This window comes from Triticum dicoccoides, chromosome 5B (genome assembly GCF_002162155.2).
Source record: "Triticum dicoccoides isolate Atlit2015 ecotype Zavitan chromosome 5B, WEW_v2.0, whole genome shotgun sequence".
NCBI lineage: Eukaryota > Viridiplantae > Streptophyta > Magnoliopsida > Poales > Poaceae > Triticum > Triticum dicoccoides.
The window spans coordinates 249,901,875-249,917,114 of record NC_041389.1 but is presented as its reverse complement, the minus strand read 5'-3'; the positions used below and the strand labels follow the sequence as shown (position 1 = coordinate 249,917,114).

The 15,240-nt window shown below is 43.6% G+C and overlaps 2 protein-coding genes and 1 long non-coding RNA gene across 6 annotated transcripts; 2 read left to right on the top strand and 1 right to left on the bottom strand.

Moving 5' to 3' along the window:
- Window positions 1-707: 707 nt before the first annotated feature.
- LOC119308251 lies at window positions 708-7,480 on the bottom strand. 4 transcript variants are annotated; one of them, XR_005149946.1, is made up of 4 exons: window positions 6,666-7,480; window positions 5,725-6,472; window positions 1,852-2,224; window positions 708-1,026 (listed from the first exon to the last, which is right to left on the bottom strand). It is a non-coding gene; the product is annotated as an uncharacterized LOC119308251 (long non-coding RNA). The 4 variants fall into 4 exon arrangements; XR_005149944.1 differs by having other exon boundaries at window positions 5,725-7,124; window positions 7,272-7,480; XR_005149945.1 differs by lacking the exon at window positions 1,852-2,224 and adding an exon at window positions 4,908-4,999 and having other exon boundaries at window positions 5,725-7,480.
- Window positions 7,481-11,620: 4,140 nt separating this feature from the next.
- On the top strand, window positions 11,621-12,803 carry LOC119305374. The gene is made up of 2 exons (XM_037581901.1): window positions 11,621-12,416; window positions 12,505-12,803. Exons 1-2 carry the CDS (start codon window positions 11,994-11,996, stop codon window positions 12,526-12,528), a joined length of 447 nt encoding a protein of 148 aa, XP_037437798.1. The 5' UTR covers window positions 11,621-11,993; the 3' UTR covers window positions 12,529-12,803.
- A 59-nt stretch (window positions 12,804-12,862) lies between these two features.
- LOC119309358 (protein FAR1-RELATED SEQUENCE 4-like) lies at window positions 12,863-14,999 on the top strand. The gene is made up of 5 exons (XM_037585380.1): window positions 12,863-14,055; window positions 14,132-14,229; window positions 14,307-14,374; window positions 14,456-14,522; window positions 14,613-14,999. The coding sequence occupies exons 1-3, from the start codon at window positions 12,863-12,865 to the stop codon at window positions 14,348-14,350; spliced, it is 1,335 nt and encodes a 444-aa protein (XP_037441277.1). The 3' UTR covers window positions 14,351-14,374; window positions 14,456-14,522; window positions 14,613-14,999.
- Window positions 15,000-15,240: the final 241 nt, after the last annotated feature.

The window sequence follows — 15,240 nt, the reverse complement described above, 5'->3', positions numbered from 1 at the left end:
GTTCTCAATGTTCAAACTCTGTATAACTCCTGTAGCTGTAGCTGTTGGACAACAATGGGTAACACATGGATGTGAAATCATTCATAAATATCAGTGTCATCATGTAATCTAGCTTTTTTATGATCTTTAGCATATGACTGCAAAAAGTGGTTGATCCTACCAACTGTTACGCCATAACAGAATTGACTCTAATTCATGGCAAGAATTACATCTCAAAAATTCTAAGCGGCCTCTTTTTGAAGTTGGGGGTAGTAAAATATTGCACACTACCTATAATCAAGAAAAGCCAACTGAGGACCTAACAAATGCACGTGACTTTACTTAATACATCTATAAAGTTGATGTAGATGAAAAAGTACTAAAAGTCGAACATTTGTTTGGCGGGAAAAAATATATCAAAAGAGCAGCAGTGAATTTTATAGAAATTTAGTTTCTATAGTAAGCAGTCTCCTGACACTTCTTATTTTGTGGCAAAACTCAAGTGTCATCACTGAAATAGAAAGTATTTCCAAAATATTGCTAGACTTGCATGTAAACAACCATATATTTGTAATAAATAAATAAATAATGAACCATTCAACTGTGTACACATTAATTTTGCAATTAGCATTAGTGAATATATTTGGTAGTAAAGACTTACTAACGGAGCTCAAGTGTCCAACCACAAGTTATTACAATATAGAAATTATTATTAACAACAACGCCTTCCGTAGAGTAAAGTGGACGTTGCAATGAAAATTACCATGGCATTTAAAGCATGACAACATGTTTGATCACAACAACATAAGTACATCATGCTGATTAACTTCTTGTTGTTATAGTAAGGACTTAGAAGTATGATCGTCAAACACATGATCGTCTGCATGCACATTTCCCTTCTATTGTTGTACATCTAAAATAAAATGTTGTAGAGCCGTCCATTGTAGTAGCATGTGAGTTTAGCACCTATTGATGCATGTCCAGACGCTGCTCCTGTGAAAATGATACCACCCACGTCCATACCCGAATGAAAAAGTAGTTTATGATCTGAAAAATAGAACCCAATGACGATAAGGAAAGATTAGCCTAATTTGGAAAAGATATACATTCAGGTCCCTTTTCAAGTCTAACTAATAAGGTAGCAATGCATGAACGACAACATGGTTTCACAGCTTTTCTGAAAGAGAGACAACACTACAACAGTTAAAAAATATATTGGCACAAAGGCTGAAGCTTTAGATCTACATAAATGATATGAGCAGGCGTCTTATAGATAGAAGAGACAAATATAATGGTTCTGGGTTGACCTGTCGAGCTATACTACAGGTTGAAAGTTCGTGCTCATGAAAATAAAAGCTTGATAAATTTAAAAATATTGCAACAAAAATCCAATTGAAAAATTCTAGTAGGTTAAACTTGAATATAATATTCCCTCCGTCCCGTAATTCTTGTCGCAAGTGGATATTTGCAATTTAGTCCCTGGCTTTTTCCCAACCGAACCTGAGGTCCCTCTTCTTCCTCGCTCTCTCCGCCCCTCTCCACCACCACCCTTCCCGACGACGGGCGCCGTGTTGCCGCCCAATTCTGCCCCCGCCGCCCCTCTCCACCACCACCCATCCCGTCCCACGCCGCCCCCGCTGCCACCACCCTTCCCGCCCCATGCCCCACGCGGCCACGCCGCCTCGTTCCCCACCTCGTTCCCCAACGTGAAGCATGCATTTTTTTTGTCGATCCTTCCGCTGCTCCTGTCCAACGACCATGTGTGTACTCCTTGCGCAGCGGCGGGGCACGGCGGCCGGGCGCCCTCCTTTCTCGCCCTCCTTGCGCGGCGGCTGCTTGGCGGATCGCAAAGAGGTAGGTGGAGGAGCTCACCCAGGAGCCCGCCGGAGTCAAAGGTCTCCTTTTTCCACTTCTCCTCCCTTCGATCTACTGCGCCCATTGCAATTTCTTCTTTATCTTCTTGGATTGGTCGGGCCATGTCCACCCAATTTCTTCATCTTCTTGGATTTCTACAGGCGTTTGATGTGAGGAACAAGCAGGCTTCGCTCAAGGCCGACGATTCGGTGTGTGTGGTGGCAGTTTAAGGAGTGGCGAAATCTTCTGTTGGATTGCTGCATGCTCTGGTCTGAAAGTTTGTGCTTTGAAGGAGTGGCAACATCTTCAGGTGGAAGGAGAGGCAGTTCAAGGACATCTGCGGCAATGGTCTGAATTGATTCAGGTGATTCCTGAATTGCTGCATTTTCAACTGCAAACATCTGAATTAGAGACTGAATGTTCCTGCTGTATAATCTCACAACTAAACGTCTGCACTTCTAGAATTAACGTGCACTTATAGAATTAGTCTGCACTTAAAAAATGGCACAGTACTGTACAGGAGTAATCTGTCATGTGACAGTAGTCATGATTAATTATCTTGAGCTTTTTCCATCTAATTTTTGAATAGCAGCATTGTTTAAATTTGATTTTAAAACTTGTTTGATGCATCCATGGCCGCATCCATAGCAGCGAGTACTGCTTGTTGAGATACTACTGCAGATATTGTTTGGCTGGTGATATTGCTTACTGCAGCTAGAGTAGAAGAAGGAATAGGAGTAGCTGCAACTACATCAGGAGTAGGAGTACCCCATATTGTCCTTCACTGTGAGATCTTGTGTAAATCAAAAAAAAAATTGTGTGTCCATATTTAGGAGCAGTAACTTTGTTAGGAAGAAAGCTAGCACTAAACAGAGTTATATTTTTATCCTAGAGTAGATTGTTAGGAGATCTTGTTTTTATCTCTGAACTTGTATGATATGTGAACCCCAAAAAAATGCATCGTCAGACAGGTGCAGGTTGATGCCCCTCCATTTGTCACATCACAGACTAGGTGATCACAGACTTGACTAGGTGATCAATAACTATGTTAAGTGAACTTTCTACATCCTGAAACCTGAAACCTGGGGATCAAGCTCTGTTTACATCATTTACTTCTTTAGTTCATACAGAAGATTAACTGAAACCTGGCATACAACACACAACATGCTTGGTCCTTCTTTAGTTCATCCACTTCACATCATTCAACTTTAGAGTTTCTTGTTGTGATTCATGATTTGGACATATGGTTGTCGTATCTCTTCGTGATTTGGAGTAAATGACAAAATTACAGGTCATTTTTTGAGAGTGGTTTGTCAAACAGGGATGCCCCAACTCTTTGTTTGGAATTATCAAAATTATCAGGTTGTAAAAATTAATTTGCTTGAATTATCAAAATTACTCTCAAAACTACTGTATTCTTTGACACTGTCGAAACTAAAAATTTGCAAGAGTTTTGCTTGATGTTATATTGCTGTCCCATTTTTACAACCTGAACATATTTAAATAGCAAAGTACAGCCACAAGTCCAAACTGTCTAATTGAATATTTTTAGAACCTGAACATAGATGATGATCAGGTGAGAGTCCATAATCCATGTCGTAGTAATTCCAGTTGCCAAAATCTTGTCTGATTTAATGTTTCCGAAGTTAACATGGTTCAATTGTTTCCAAAATTAACAAAATTCATTTCCTGATCTAATGTTTCCATAATTAACATGATTGAATGTTTCCAAAAGTAACAGAATCCCATTTCCTGATCTAATGTTTCGATAATTAACATGATGGAATGTTTCCATAATTAACATGATTGAATGTTTCCAAACTAACATTACCAATTTCGCAGGACTGCCTACCTAGCAGCAGCAGCAGCAGAGGCCGGGCAATTCCACTGAATTTTGGTCGAAGCAGGACAATTCAAAGCAGCAGCAGAGTTCGTTTGGTTGAAGCAGCAGCAGCAGTAGGCGTCGGGGGGCAGCACAGTCGGCGAGGAAGGAGTCGGAGGGGAAGGAGAGACTGGGCTGGCGATCGGAATCTCCCAGCAGCAGAGACGGGGCCGGCGATCGGAGTCTCAAAGTAGCAGAGACGGGTTGGCAGCGGTGCAGGTCGAGGTGGGCGGCGCCGCAGTGGCTGGTCGCGCAGGTGGGCGGCGTTATCACACAGGTGGTCGCCGGCAGGTGGTCGCGACGGATCGAGGACCGGCTCGCCTGGTGGTCGCGGCGTTGGGCGGCGGAATCCGCGGGCAGCTGGTGGCGGGTGGGCGGCGGTGCGTGGTTGCGGGTGGGCCGTGAGTGCAGGAATCTCCAGCACGGCGGCGGAATCTCGCGGCGCCGGCCCCTGGCCCCTGGCGACGCACGGGCGGCGGACAGAGGAAGCAGAAGGAGTCAAGGACGTGCTTGCTACTGTTTTAAAATTGTGAGGTGTTTTTTGCAAAACGTACACTGTACATGAATTTCAGGACGAAGGGAGTATGTAGGTTTTGTAGGTACTAATATAGATCTAGAAAATACAATACATTTAGGATGTGATCCTGCCGGTGATGTTGTGGGCTGAGCAACCCACTTCTCTGTTCTGCTCTTGTGATTGCGCACCAAGCAGGTTCGTGTCGGCGGCTCTGTGCATTGCCAAATTTTGTTGTTTCACTCATATCAATGAAATGATACGTAATCTTTGTATATTTGCGAAAATACAATGAAAAGACCCAGGCTGCGCATTAAGGAGCATATATCTTCCAGGTTCAGGACAGAAACAATGTGGAGTCAACTGAAAATGGTGAAAAGCAGTCTCCTAGTAGATGCGGAAACACCATTATAGACTTTTATTGTCAGTTAGACCTTTCTTGCCAATTCGGAAATAAAAAATCTACCCTCCGACAATCACCAAGGAAAAGCACACCTTAGTCGCTACCCTTATGATTGTATTTGTGGTACTGTTGTTCAATGCGGGATATGGAGAAAAACAATGTAATATCAAACTTTTGTCATGGAAAAGGATGACAACAAACTAACTGCAGACACTATTACGGAATCATCATAATATGCAATATAAAAAGCATGTTAAATGGTTGAAGGTGATAACCTTCATAAAGCAAACTTGCATAAGTAGCTGCATATTTCCTATGACATGTGTTGGAGAAGTCCACGATCACCTAACTGAATATAAGAGTAGTCCTTCACAGTACAGTAATTTTATCAAGTTTGTTATTTCTTTTCTGCATATAAAATCAATGGTGCAAAACTCTTGCTTGGTTTTTCACAGAAACGGTAGCTGAAGAAATTACTGTCATGATAACTACAGTAAGAAATATCTTTCCGGATCCCGTTGATGCATGGTCTGTCATCAATTCAATATCATAAATTCTGTTTGTAACTGGTACTACACTTTTCAAGTTGTTTACGACATTCCTCGATTACTCAAGTCAAATGGTTTTATTTAAGTAATTACAAGGAAATATTAAAGAAAATTGCCAGCAATTGTGATAGCCATTGATGAAGAACGTTTCCCTAGGTGAATAATAGCATTCATTGATGATGAGGTACCATGTCTCGTCTACTAACTTAGCATACACCACATAAAGTATCTAATTACTATGAAATACAGTCAAAATATTTATCAGTAGATATTCAGGAAATTTCCTGATGCAATGTATGTAGGCTTATGTTACTTACTTGGACACATGGAAAGAATTATTAGTTTTCTTGAATTCCATTTGTGAGAGAAGGAATTTGTTAGAAAACTCGATTTGGTAAAATGACACTAACTTTCGCTCAATCTGCAGAACAAAATATAATTGTAGGCTCGTACCACAGAGATTATCACTCTGAATTAGACTGAAGAAACATTTTGATAGACCATTTTGATATGTACCAGTAGTATATTTGATAGACCAATATACCTTGTTTAATCCGATGATATCGTTATGCACCCATCTTCTGAATTAGTACTATTAAATTTAAGGATCAATGTCAAAGAACCAATATTTACTCGTACCTGCGAAAAATTCACGATAGAAAAAATAAATATAAGAGTAATCCAAATTAGTCGAGCCATTAACAAAGAATAAATCTCTGCAATTAGAGTATTTCCTAAAAGAAAGTAATTTATAGGTCTCATGTGAAGGGATGTACATGCACCAGATATTTGCGAAATTAGTAAGCACTATCAGGTTTGAGGTATGGATGACTGAAGAAAAAGCAAAACCTCTGGATTGAGTTCGCAAAGGTAACAAAAGGAAGCCACGGAATCGGTCATTTACAGTAAGTTCTCTATGGAGTTGGAATTGCACTAACCATATCTGCGGCCTGCACTATAAATTATTGTAGGGACTGAAAACAATCATAAACTTAGTTGAGGAAATGTGTGAATATCAATGCGTATTATGCCACCATAAATTTGAATTACATGGAGATCAATCACTCGAAAACCAAGGATCCTGCATCACAGACCGTTGTCTGGGCTACACCAACAGTATGGATAAGCGATACATCATACTTTCTCCAATTAATAACACGGAAATAATGGTGAGCAAAATAAACAACAAATAACCAGCCGACGAAGGCTGATAATTTGCAAAGCATGACCTGTAGGTTACTGAACGGCTAGAGGCAGGTGGTGAAGTGGCCAAGCAGTGCTGGTGGTGTTCACTGTGATAAAAATCACTCTATTAAATAACATGAGAAGCGAATTTAGTCTGAGTTATGTGAGCAGTGATGTCATTTCTTTCCCAACTTTTATGACAGTTTACTATCACGGTTGCAACCACATAATGAAATTCCATTGAATCATTTCGAAAAATAGTAGAGAAAATTAGATGAAGAAAAATGGCAGCAACAGTACCTGAATTCAACAGACTTCAGCCCTTGCATGCCAAAAGAAAAATTGCAGCAACAGTATGTTTCCTGCTAGGGTACTACTTAATAGCATGATAAAATCTCAGTAATACGAAATTATTATAAACAGATCTAGGACATGTATGTTCGCACGCAGGCTATATGTGATCAATTATTTTGCATCTTCTTGTAGAAATTTATTACTATGCACAATTTGCAAATAAAATAAACTATAGGATTGTACATAGGCAACATACATCTACCTGTACCTTGAATCTTCCCTAAACTTTTCAGGCTTTTCCACCCTCAAGCAATATAATTGTAGCATGGGGTTCATTCTGGTGGGCATCTTGCGTCGAGGGCATGTGGAATGCCCAGTATCGTCCATGGCGGTGGCCAACTAAATTAATTCAAACTACCATCGGTATGGCTCTCCCATCAAACAATATTCATCACGGGATATATTCTTGTAAGATCAAAAATAGATGCATGATTGCAGCGTACTCAGGACATGAAAGCTAAGGAGATTCAAAGGTTACAAACAAAGATATTAGGGAGAACCAGAGAGGAAGGATTGATTCAGATTTCCAATCACTTGGATATCATAGCATACCTTTGGGGCAGAGGCGATTCAAGGGCTGGAGAGGAAGGGCATCAAGGAGATACTGCTTGGATCTTTATTAGAAGGAATCCCAGTATGGAAACTGGAGAGGAGGAGGAGCGGCGCTAGGGATCCCTCCACGGCACGTCGATGCCTCGCTGGGGCAAGATCGGTGGAGGGGTGGAATCTGTTGGACGAGACTTGCCTGCTCCCTGCGTGTGCTCCCATCCATGCTCCCGCGTACGTGACTTGATTTGATTGGAACAAAATAAGGCCCGACCTTACCCCCTTAAAATCAGGGGGGAGATGATTAGATTAGAAAGGAAGAAGAAAAAAGGACAACCATAGGATGAAGTGGGAGCACGGATGGGAGGATGGGGAGGGAGCAGGCAAGCCGGATCCGAATCTGCTAGGGCTGAGGGACTCGCTGGGACAGGATTGGTCGGACGAGACTTGCCTGCTCCCTCCGCCTGCACCCATCCGTGCTCCCGCATACGTGACTTGATTTGATTGGAACAAAATAAGGCCCGGCCCCACCCCCTTAAAATTAGGGGGGAGATGATTAGATTAAAAAGGAAAAAGGAAAAAAGACAGCCGTAGGATGAAGTGGGAGCATGGATGGAAGCATGGGAAGGGAGTAGGCAAGCCGGATCCGAATCTGCGAGGGCTGAGGGAGATGTCTTCTTTTTTTTGAGGGCTGAGGGGGATGTCTTTTTGGGCAGCCGTAGAAGAATTGGCTGAAGGCGCCTCCAGGTGGGGCAACGGACGAGGACTCTTACGCCTTGTACAATGAGAGGTGTTTAGGAAGGTGCTTAAAAAATAAGCCGAGTTTTTCTAAAGCACCGGTGCCTATTTCTATAAAAGAGACGCTTAGTTAAGTGTCTACCTAGTATAAATAAGCATCAATATTTAAGAAAGGCCTGGTTTATTTATCTAAGCACCTCCCATTGTACAAAGCCTTAATGTATTTCATCTGACGGCTGTAAATAGTTACATGCGAGATCGAAGAAGTAATTTAGATATATTATAACTGAGCATGTTTCCTGCCCTTTCAAGCCATCAAGGCTTCTGGCCATCAGATTTACGAGTTCAGGAACTTTTGGTTGTTGGATCAATTTGCAAAAGCTCGTAAGTAACCACATATCGCTATACGGGCTGGGCCGCTGCTCCCGTAACAAAATGGACAATCGGGCATAATTTGGGCATGCTGGGCTTAGAAGTGCAAGAGACCAACATAAAAAGTATCACAGAGTTCACAGCCGCAGGTCCCTCGATCTCGCAGAAAAAGTTCGCAACCATCAATCTCGCTGGCGGGCAAACCGATCTATACGAGGCACGCGATCTACGCCTCGCTGGACGGGAGAAGCCATGTCTGGTTCTTGTGATGCGAGCGAGAGGATCTCCTCGCGGGGTAACGCCATGGGGCAGTGACGGGACAGCGAACCGTTGCCCAGCGATTCAGCCATCGGTGGTAGGAATCATCATTTAAACGGACCTTAATGGTAATTGATTTGCCCACTCTCCGGCAGCCATTTCTACTAACTTAATTGCAATTGTTGTGCCCAGGTAAGTTACAATTCGACCTGTGCTCTTCCCCACCTCCATTGGCATCCATATAGTCTCGACAACTGCGTTCTTCTTCCCCACCTCCACCTTACTTTGGCAGGTTGATACCTCATCTTCTCTCTTCCCTCTTTCGCCAATTCTTCCTCCATCAAATTTCAGAATTTATCTTATTGATGTTGTTTTTCTACTCCCAACTGAATAGAAGGTGCTCCGAGTTGACGGATTTGAGGTCATTTACGATGGGCTGTCTTGTCCCATGCCGCTCCTATGGCAAACTGTCAGGTTATTGTCCGTGTCATCATCTTACTATGTGTACTCATCCTGCTGCACAGGGTCAGGGTGTCTACAGTTAGACCGTATTGTTTTGATCCATCACTAGGATTGGCTTGTTAATCTTTATCCCATTTGGGAATTTTGTATGATGATGGATTATTCTGTCGAGGGGACTGTTCTAGGAATCCGATGGCATAGGGAGCTACTTCTTCTGTTTATCTTTTTGGACAACGAATTAACGTGCTTCCAAAGCCTCTAACTGAAGGTATCCCTTTCATTATATGACATGCACGGTGAATTCTGGCATTGCTTATTGACTTTGCATAGGTAAGCAGAAGTATCACATGGTCAGCTGGCCTGACATCTGCAAGCCCAGGGAGCAGGGTGGATTGGGCATCATGTGCTCTAAATGGATGAATATTGCCCTCCTATCCTAATGGCTGTGGTGTATCACGCAGGGTCATGGTGGCCTCTGGCTGGACATTATCCGGAATAAGTACCTACGTGGTCAACCCCTTGCCTTCTGCCAGAAATCTGGAGGATCTCAGTTCTGGCAGTCCCTCGTCCAGCTTCTACCGGTGCTCCGCATTGGTACCTCTATCTCGGTGGGGTCCGGCCTCTCGACGCTCTTCTAGTTTGATCACTGGGCCGGCGACTCTCCCTTTGCGGCCCGCTTCCCCACCCTCTTCTCTATCTCTGTCGACCCTATGATCTCTGTTGATAGGGCCCTTCTTGACTTAGGGCGCCTTGCTTTCCGTCGGCCCTTTGGGCCGGCGGAATCCGCCGCCTGGCGTGAGTTGCTTGACTGCGTTGCTCTGCATGAGCCATTGGTGGATGGGGATCAGGATCTTGTGCGCTGGCACCTGGAGCCGTCGGGCCAGTTCTCTACCAAATCGCTATACTTGGCCATTGCCCCCTCCTCCGCTCCCCTCCCCCTATCGATGGTGTGGTCCGTCCGCATCCCCCTGAAGATTCGCATCTTCATGTGGCAGTGGATCCGTGGACGGGTCCCGTCCGGTGTGGAGGTCCGCAAGCGTAATGGCTCGGGCATTGGTACCTGCCCCCTCTGTGCTGTTCCCGAGGACTCCAACCACATCTTCTTCGCCCGCGTCTCCGCCCGGTTCCTCTGGAGCTGCTTTCGTGAGATTGTCTGTGGGAGTTGGTGCCACACCAATTTCCCGGACTTATTTGCTGAACTCCAATTGTCCCCTTCGTCCTCTCGCCACATTAGGTGGCTGGAGGTTGGGGTCCTTGCCTGGACGCTTTGGACCGTTTGCAATAAGCTTGTGATCCAGCGTACCCCTCTTCGTCGCGCTACTGATGCTCTCTACAAATTCTCGGGTTTCTTGCAGCTTTGGCGGCCGCTTAGCCGCCCCCTGGATCGGGACGCCATCTCAGCCTTCATCGCCGATCTCCGCTCGATGGCCGTCCGCCTGTCGCCCCCGCCCCCGCCGCCTCTGCCGGAGCCTGACTAGATCGCCTGCGCTGGGCAGGCTTTGTTTTTTCTGTTTCTTCTGGGCTTGTTGAGCTGTGCCCTCAGCAGAACCTTAATACTTTGTTGTGGTAATTGGGTGGTGTGTGTGTGTGGACCTGTTGTGGTTGTATGTCTTGTGGCGGTTTGCTTTATTTATAAAGCGGGGCGGAAGCCTTTTTCGGTAATTTGCACAGGTACATACATACATGCATTAGGCATATATGAGGTATCCACGCCAAAATAAAGTCAAGTACCTCGTGGATTGGATCCATACCCAGCTTGGCCCTGAGCTATTGTTCTCGAGAGAATTCCTTATTTGACACTACCTTAAAATGTGGTTCCTTATTTGACCCTGAAGATTTTTTCCCTATTTGACCTGCAATCTAAATTTTCTTCCTTACGTGACATCGCCGTCCGTTTTGTTACACCGTTCCGTTAAATTGTTTTTCGATGGACCAAAATACCCCCGTGTAAGTAACTAGCCCACAGAGTCGCTAGCCCACAAGCCCGATCCCCATCCTCTCGTCTCTCTGTTTCTTCGATTCCCCACCCCCAACCCTAGCGGCGGCGGCGGCGGGTTGCTGGCTCGTACGGCGGCGGCAGCGGCGTGAGCTGAGGGGCCATGGCTCAAGGGGTGGCTGCGGGCGGAGGATCAAGCACGACTGCGGGCGCCGGAGCAAGCACCACGGCGGACGACGACCCAGGCACGGCGGACGGCGGCCAAGGCGGGGCTGGGGATGGCTCGTCGGTGAGGTCCGCTGTGCAGCACTTGCCGGTGAGCTCAGCTGCGGGCGGTGCAGGCCATGGCGATGCTGCAAGGTTGGGCGTGGATGCGGGCTTGGGCCACGGTGCTGCTGCAGACTTAGAAGGGTGAGTTCCTTCCACAATTTCTCTTCAAATGCAGGATTAGAAGGAGGAACAGGTTGACCCATATCCAGTAGCAATGCTCATGCATAAGTTTCTCTTTTATGTACAGGATGGATCCAAATTCTTGTTATGTGCTGAAAATTAGATTGCTTGGCAACCCAAAAAAAGCTAGAAAAGAGCCCATGTGTTTTTATTTCGAGAAGGTTATTGATTCCGACTTGACAAATTATGAAGATTTGGTTGAATCAATTATAGTGCAGTACCAGCCACGTTATTTGGAAGTTGCACATGTTCACTACTATGATGAAGTTCTGAAAACGTTTCCAGAAATAAAATCAGACTAAGAGTTGATGTATATGTTTGAGAAACATGCTAAGTCAAAGATGGTGCAGATGTTCATTGTATATTGGGAACCCTCTGAACCATATGAGCCTATCATTGAGTATTATAGTGATGTGCATAACTAAGCTAAGAACAACGTAGACCAAGATGATGATAGTTATCTTCGCAACCCAATACCGGAGAATGAACATGTTGGGATTGATGAAGAGAATATGTATTTGAAGGAAGAACCTAAAGCTCTAAATGTGGTTCTTTTTCCTGATAAAGAAAAGGACCAAGACTATGTTGCTGATGGTGAGAGTGAGGATGAGAGTGAGGATGGGAGTGAGGATGAGAGTAAGGATGAGAGCGAGGACGAGACTAAAGTAGAGGAGGATGAGGAGTTGCATGAGGTAAATCATGCCCCAAATATAGAGTATGATAAGGATGACCCTCCTATGACTGAAGGTTTCATATATCCCAATATGAAGGAGTTTAAGTTGGCCCTTTCTCAGCATGCTATCAAACATGAATTTGAGTATAACACGGAGAAGAGTGCACCATGTAGGTTCAGGGGCTATTATAAAAGAAGAGATGAAGATAATTGTCCATGGAGGATACATGCTTCGATAACAGATGATTTATGTACCGTAGTGGTAACTGTCTAACTTTGCTCGTTTGTAAACATTTCTTGCATGATTGTTTGAGAGTTTTTAGCTAACTAATTATATTCTTCTTTTGTAGGTGAAAAAACCCTTTTGGTCATGATTGCTCTAATGCAAGAAGGAAAAAGAAGGTGAAGAATGCAACTAAGTACTGGATATGTGAGAAGGTGAAGGACTGGCTCATTGAAGATGCAACTCTAGGAGCAAAGGAATTGCGAAAGAAGCTTAAAGAACACCACAAGGTCAAAATCAACTACAAGAGAGTATATATGGGTAAGTTGCTAGCCTTGAAGCAACTATATGGTGATTGGGATATCAGCTTTGACAATTTGTATAGGTTTAAGGCACAAGTTGAAAGTTGTTGCCCCGGTAGCATAGTGCAGATCGATCATCACACAATAAATGGTAAAATCAGGTTTAGAAGAATTTTTGTTGCTATGAAACCTTGCATAGAGGGGTTCCTTAGTGGTTGCAGACCATATTTGGCAATAGATAGCACATTCTTGACGGGCAGGTTCAAGGGGCAGCTGGCTAGTGCTACCGCCATTGATGGCCATAATTGGATGTATCCGGTTAGTTTTGGAGTCTTTGATTCTGAAACTAACGAGAATTGGATTTGGTTCATGCAATTGCTAAGACAGGCCATAGGATCACCAAATGGGTTGGCCATATGCACCGATGCTGGTCAAGCAGTAATGACAGGGGTGAAAGAAGTGTTCCCAGAGGCGGAACATAGGGAATGCATGTTTCACTTGGTGACCAACTTCAAGAAGAAGTTCCATGGGAAGGTGTTTGATGACCACCTTTGGGCTGCTGCTTACTCATGGAACCCATATTTATTTGACAAACATTGGGTTGCTATGGAGACAACGAAGCCAACTGCAACTGCATATATGAGGAAGTGGCACAATAGGTTGTGGTCTAGGAGTCAATTCTCAACTATATGCAAGGTAGATTATGTAACCAACAACCTGGCTGAGAGCTTTAACAATTGGGTTAAGCACCACAAGTCCTTGAACTTGGATGACCTCTTTGATAAGGCGAGACAATTGATTATGATAATGTGGAACCGAAGGAGAAAAGTAGCAAACGAGTTAGATGGTTTGATTCTGCCCCACATAATTAAGAAGCTGAATGCAATGACCAGGGAATTAAACTTGGAGGTGGTAGAAAGCTCAGAAGAAGTGGCTGAAGCAACTGCATTAGGTGGTAGTGGCTTTAGGTTTGTGGTCAACTTGCAAGAGGGGACATGTTCTTGTCGACAATGGCAAGTTTCTGGCCATCCTTGCAAACATGCTCTTGCATTCATCACGTCACTTAGCAATGCACACATACGACACTATGTGGACTTGTATTTCTCCATTGACAAATATAGAGCAGCTTATGCCCAACTAATTCCTGCCATGCCGGACAAGACCCAATGGCCTAAATCTGACCATGGATTCTTCATGCATCCACCACTATTGAAGGCCACGGCTGGTAGGCGTAAAACTGAGAGGTACAAAGGTTGTGGTGAGAAGGAAAGGAAAAGTGGTCAACACTTATGCCCTATTTGTAAGGAATATGGGCATCGTTGGCACAAATGTAAGAAGGGAAACCCAGAGGACATTGCTGCAATGATGGCTGTGAGGTAGTATAGATTTACTCATTTTTGCATTATTCTTCCAACTATACATCTTCAATACTTTCCTATCTCTTGTGTGCAGAGAACCACCAAAGAAAAGGACAAAGACAACCAAAACAGCTGAGTTATCCATTGTGCCTTGTGAAGATGGAGTACCAACAAGAATGTGTTTTCCCCAAGGTTCATAAATTTACACTTGTGCTCATAAATACATGAAAACAATGTTTGAATTCTAAGTACCTTTCTGCTCACCATAGCAAAAGCTTGGAAACTACAACCAAAAAAAGGGGAAGCATGTTAACTCTAGTGCTGGAGCATCAAAAAGGTGATTACAACTAGTTTAGATTTTGAGACTTAGTTAAATTAAAACTTGTTCTGTATTCTTATTGCTTTCTTCTCACCATAGCAAAAGCTTGGAGAATTACAAACAAAAAGGGAAAAGGAGGGAAATCTTAATCGGTTCGATCCAAGAGGTATTGTTTCTCTTTTTAGTTGACATGTTATGAATATTTTTTTGTTTTCAATTGCTAAAAACTACTGCTGCCTTACATGCCTAAGTGCAGATCAAGAACCGGCTCAAAACAGCCGGAGCCAATTTCCATTGAGTTTCCTATGCCCAGCGATGAAACAAATGTTCCTATGAAGGTTAGGGGCAAGAGTAAGGAGTGCACTGAAAAGATTCCTATGGTGCCACAAGACAGCCCAGCAATGTGCACAAGAAGCAAAAAATTTAACTCTGCAAGCCCATCAATGAGCACAAGAAGCAAAAGGCGGCTTAGTTTGTGATTCTCATGTTTTCCTTAATGCCATGGTTACTTTTGGATGTCCTTTTGTGCTATTCATGTGATGTACTTGTAAACCTGACTTCATGTGTGAAACAGTATGTGATGCATGCCAACTAGTACTGATGTATGTGGTGAATGTGAACCTAAATGTGATGTATGTGTGAACATGGCTGCTTCTGGTTGTTCATGTTGTGATGCATATTGTGTGTATATATGTATATATATATATGAATTGTGTGAGATATGGGATCTAATTACAGGGGAGGTTCTGCCAATTTTTCATCTTTTGAATTAAAATGAGGACAATTTTTTGGATTGAAATCAGATCATTGACCAAGTTATGGGGTCTCAATTGGTCATTTAACATGACCAAATATGTAACATAAGTGTATATATTGTCATGTAT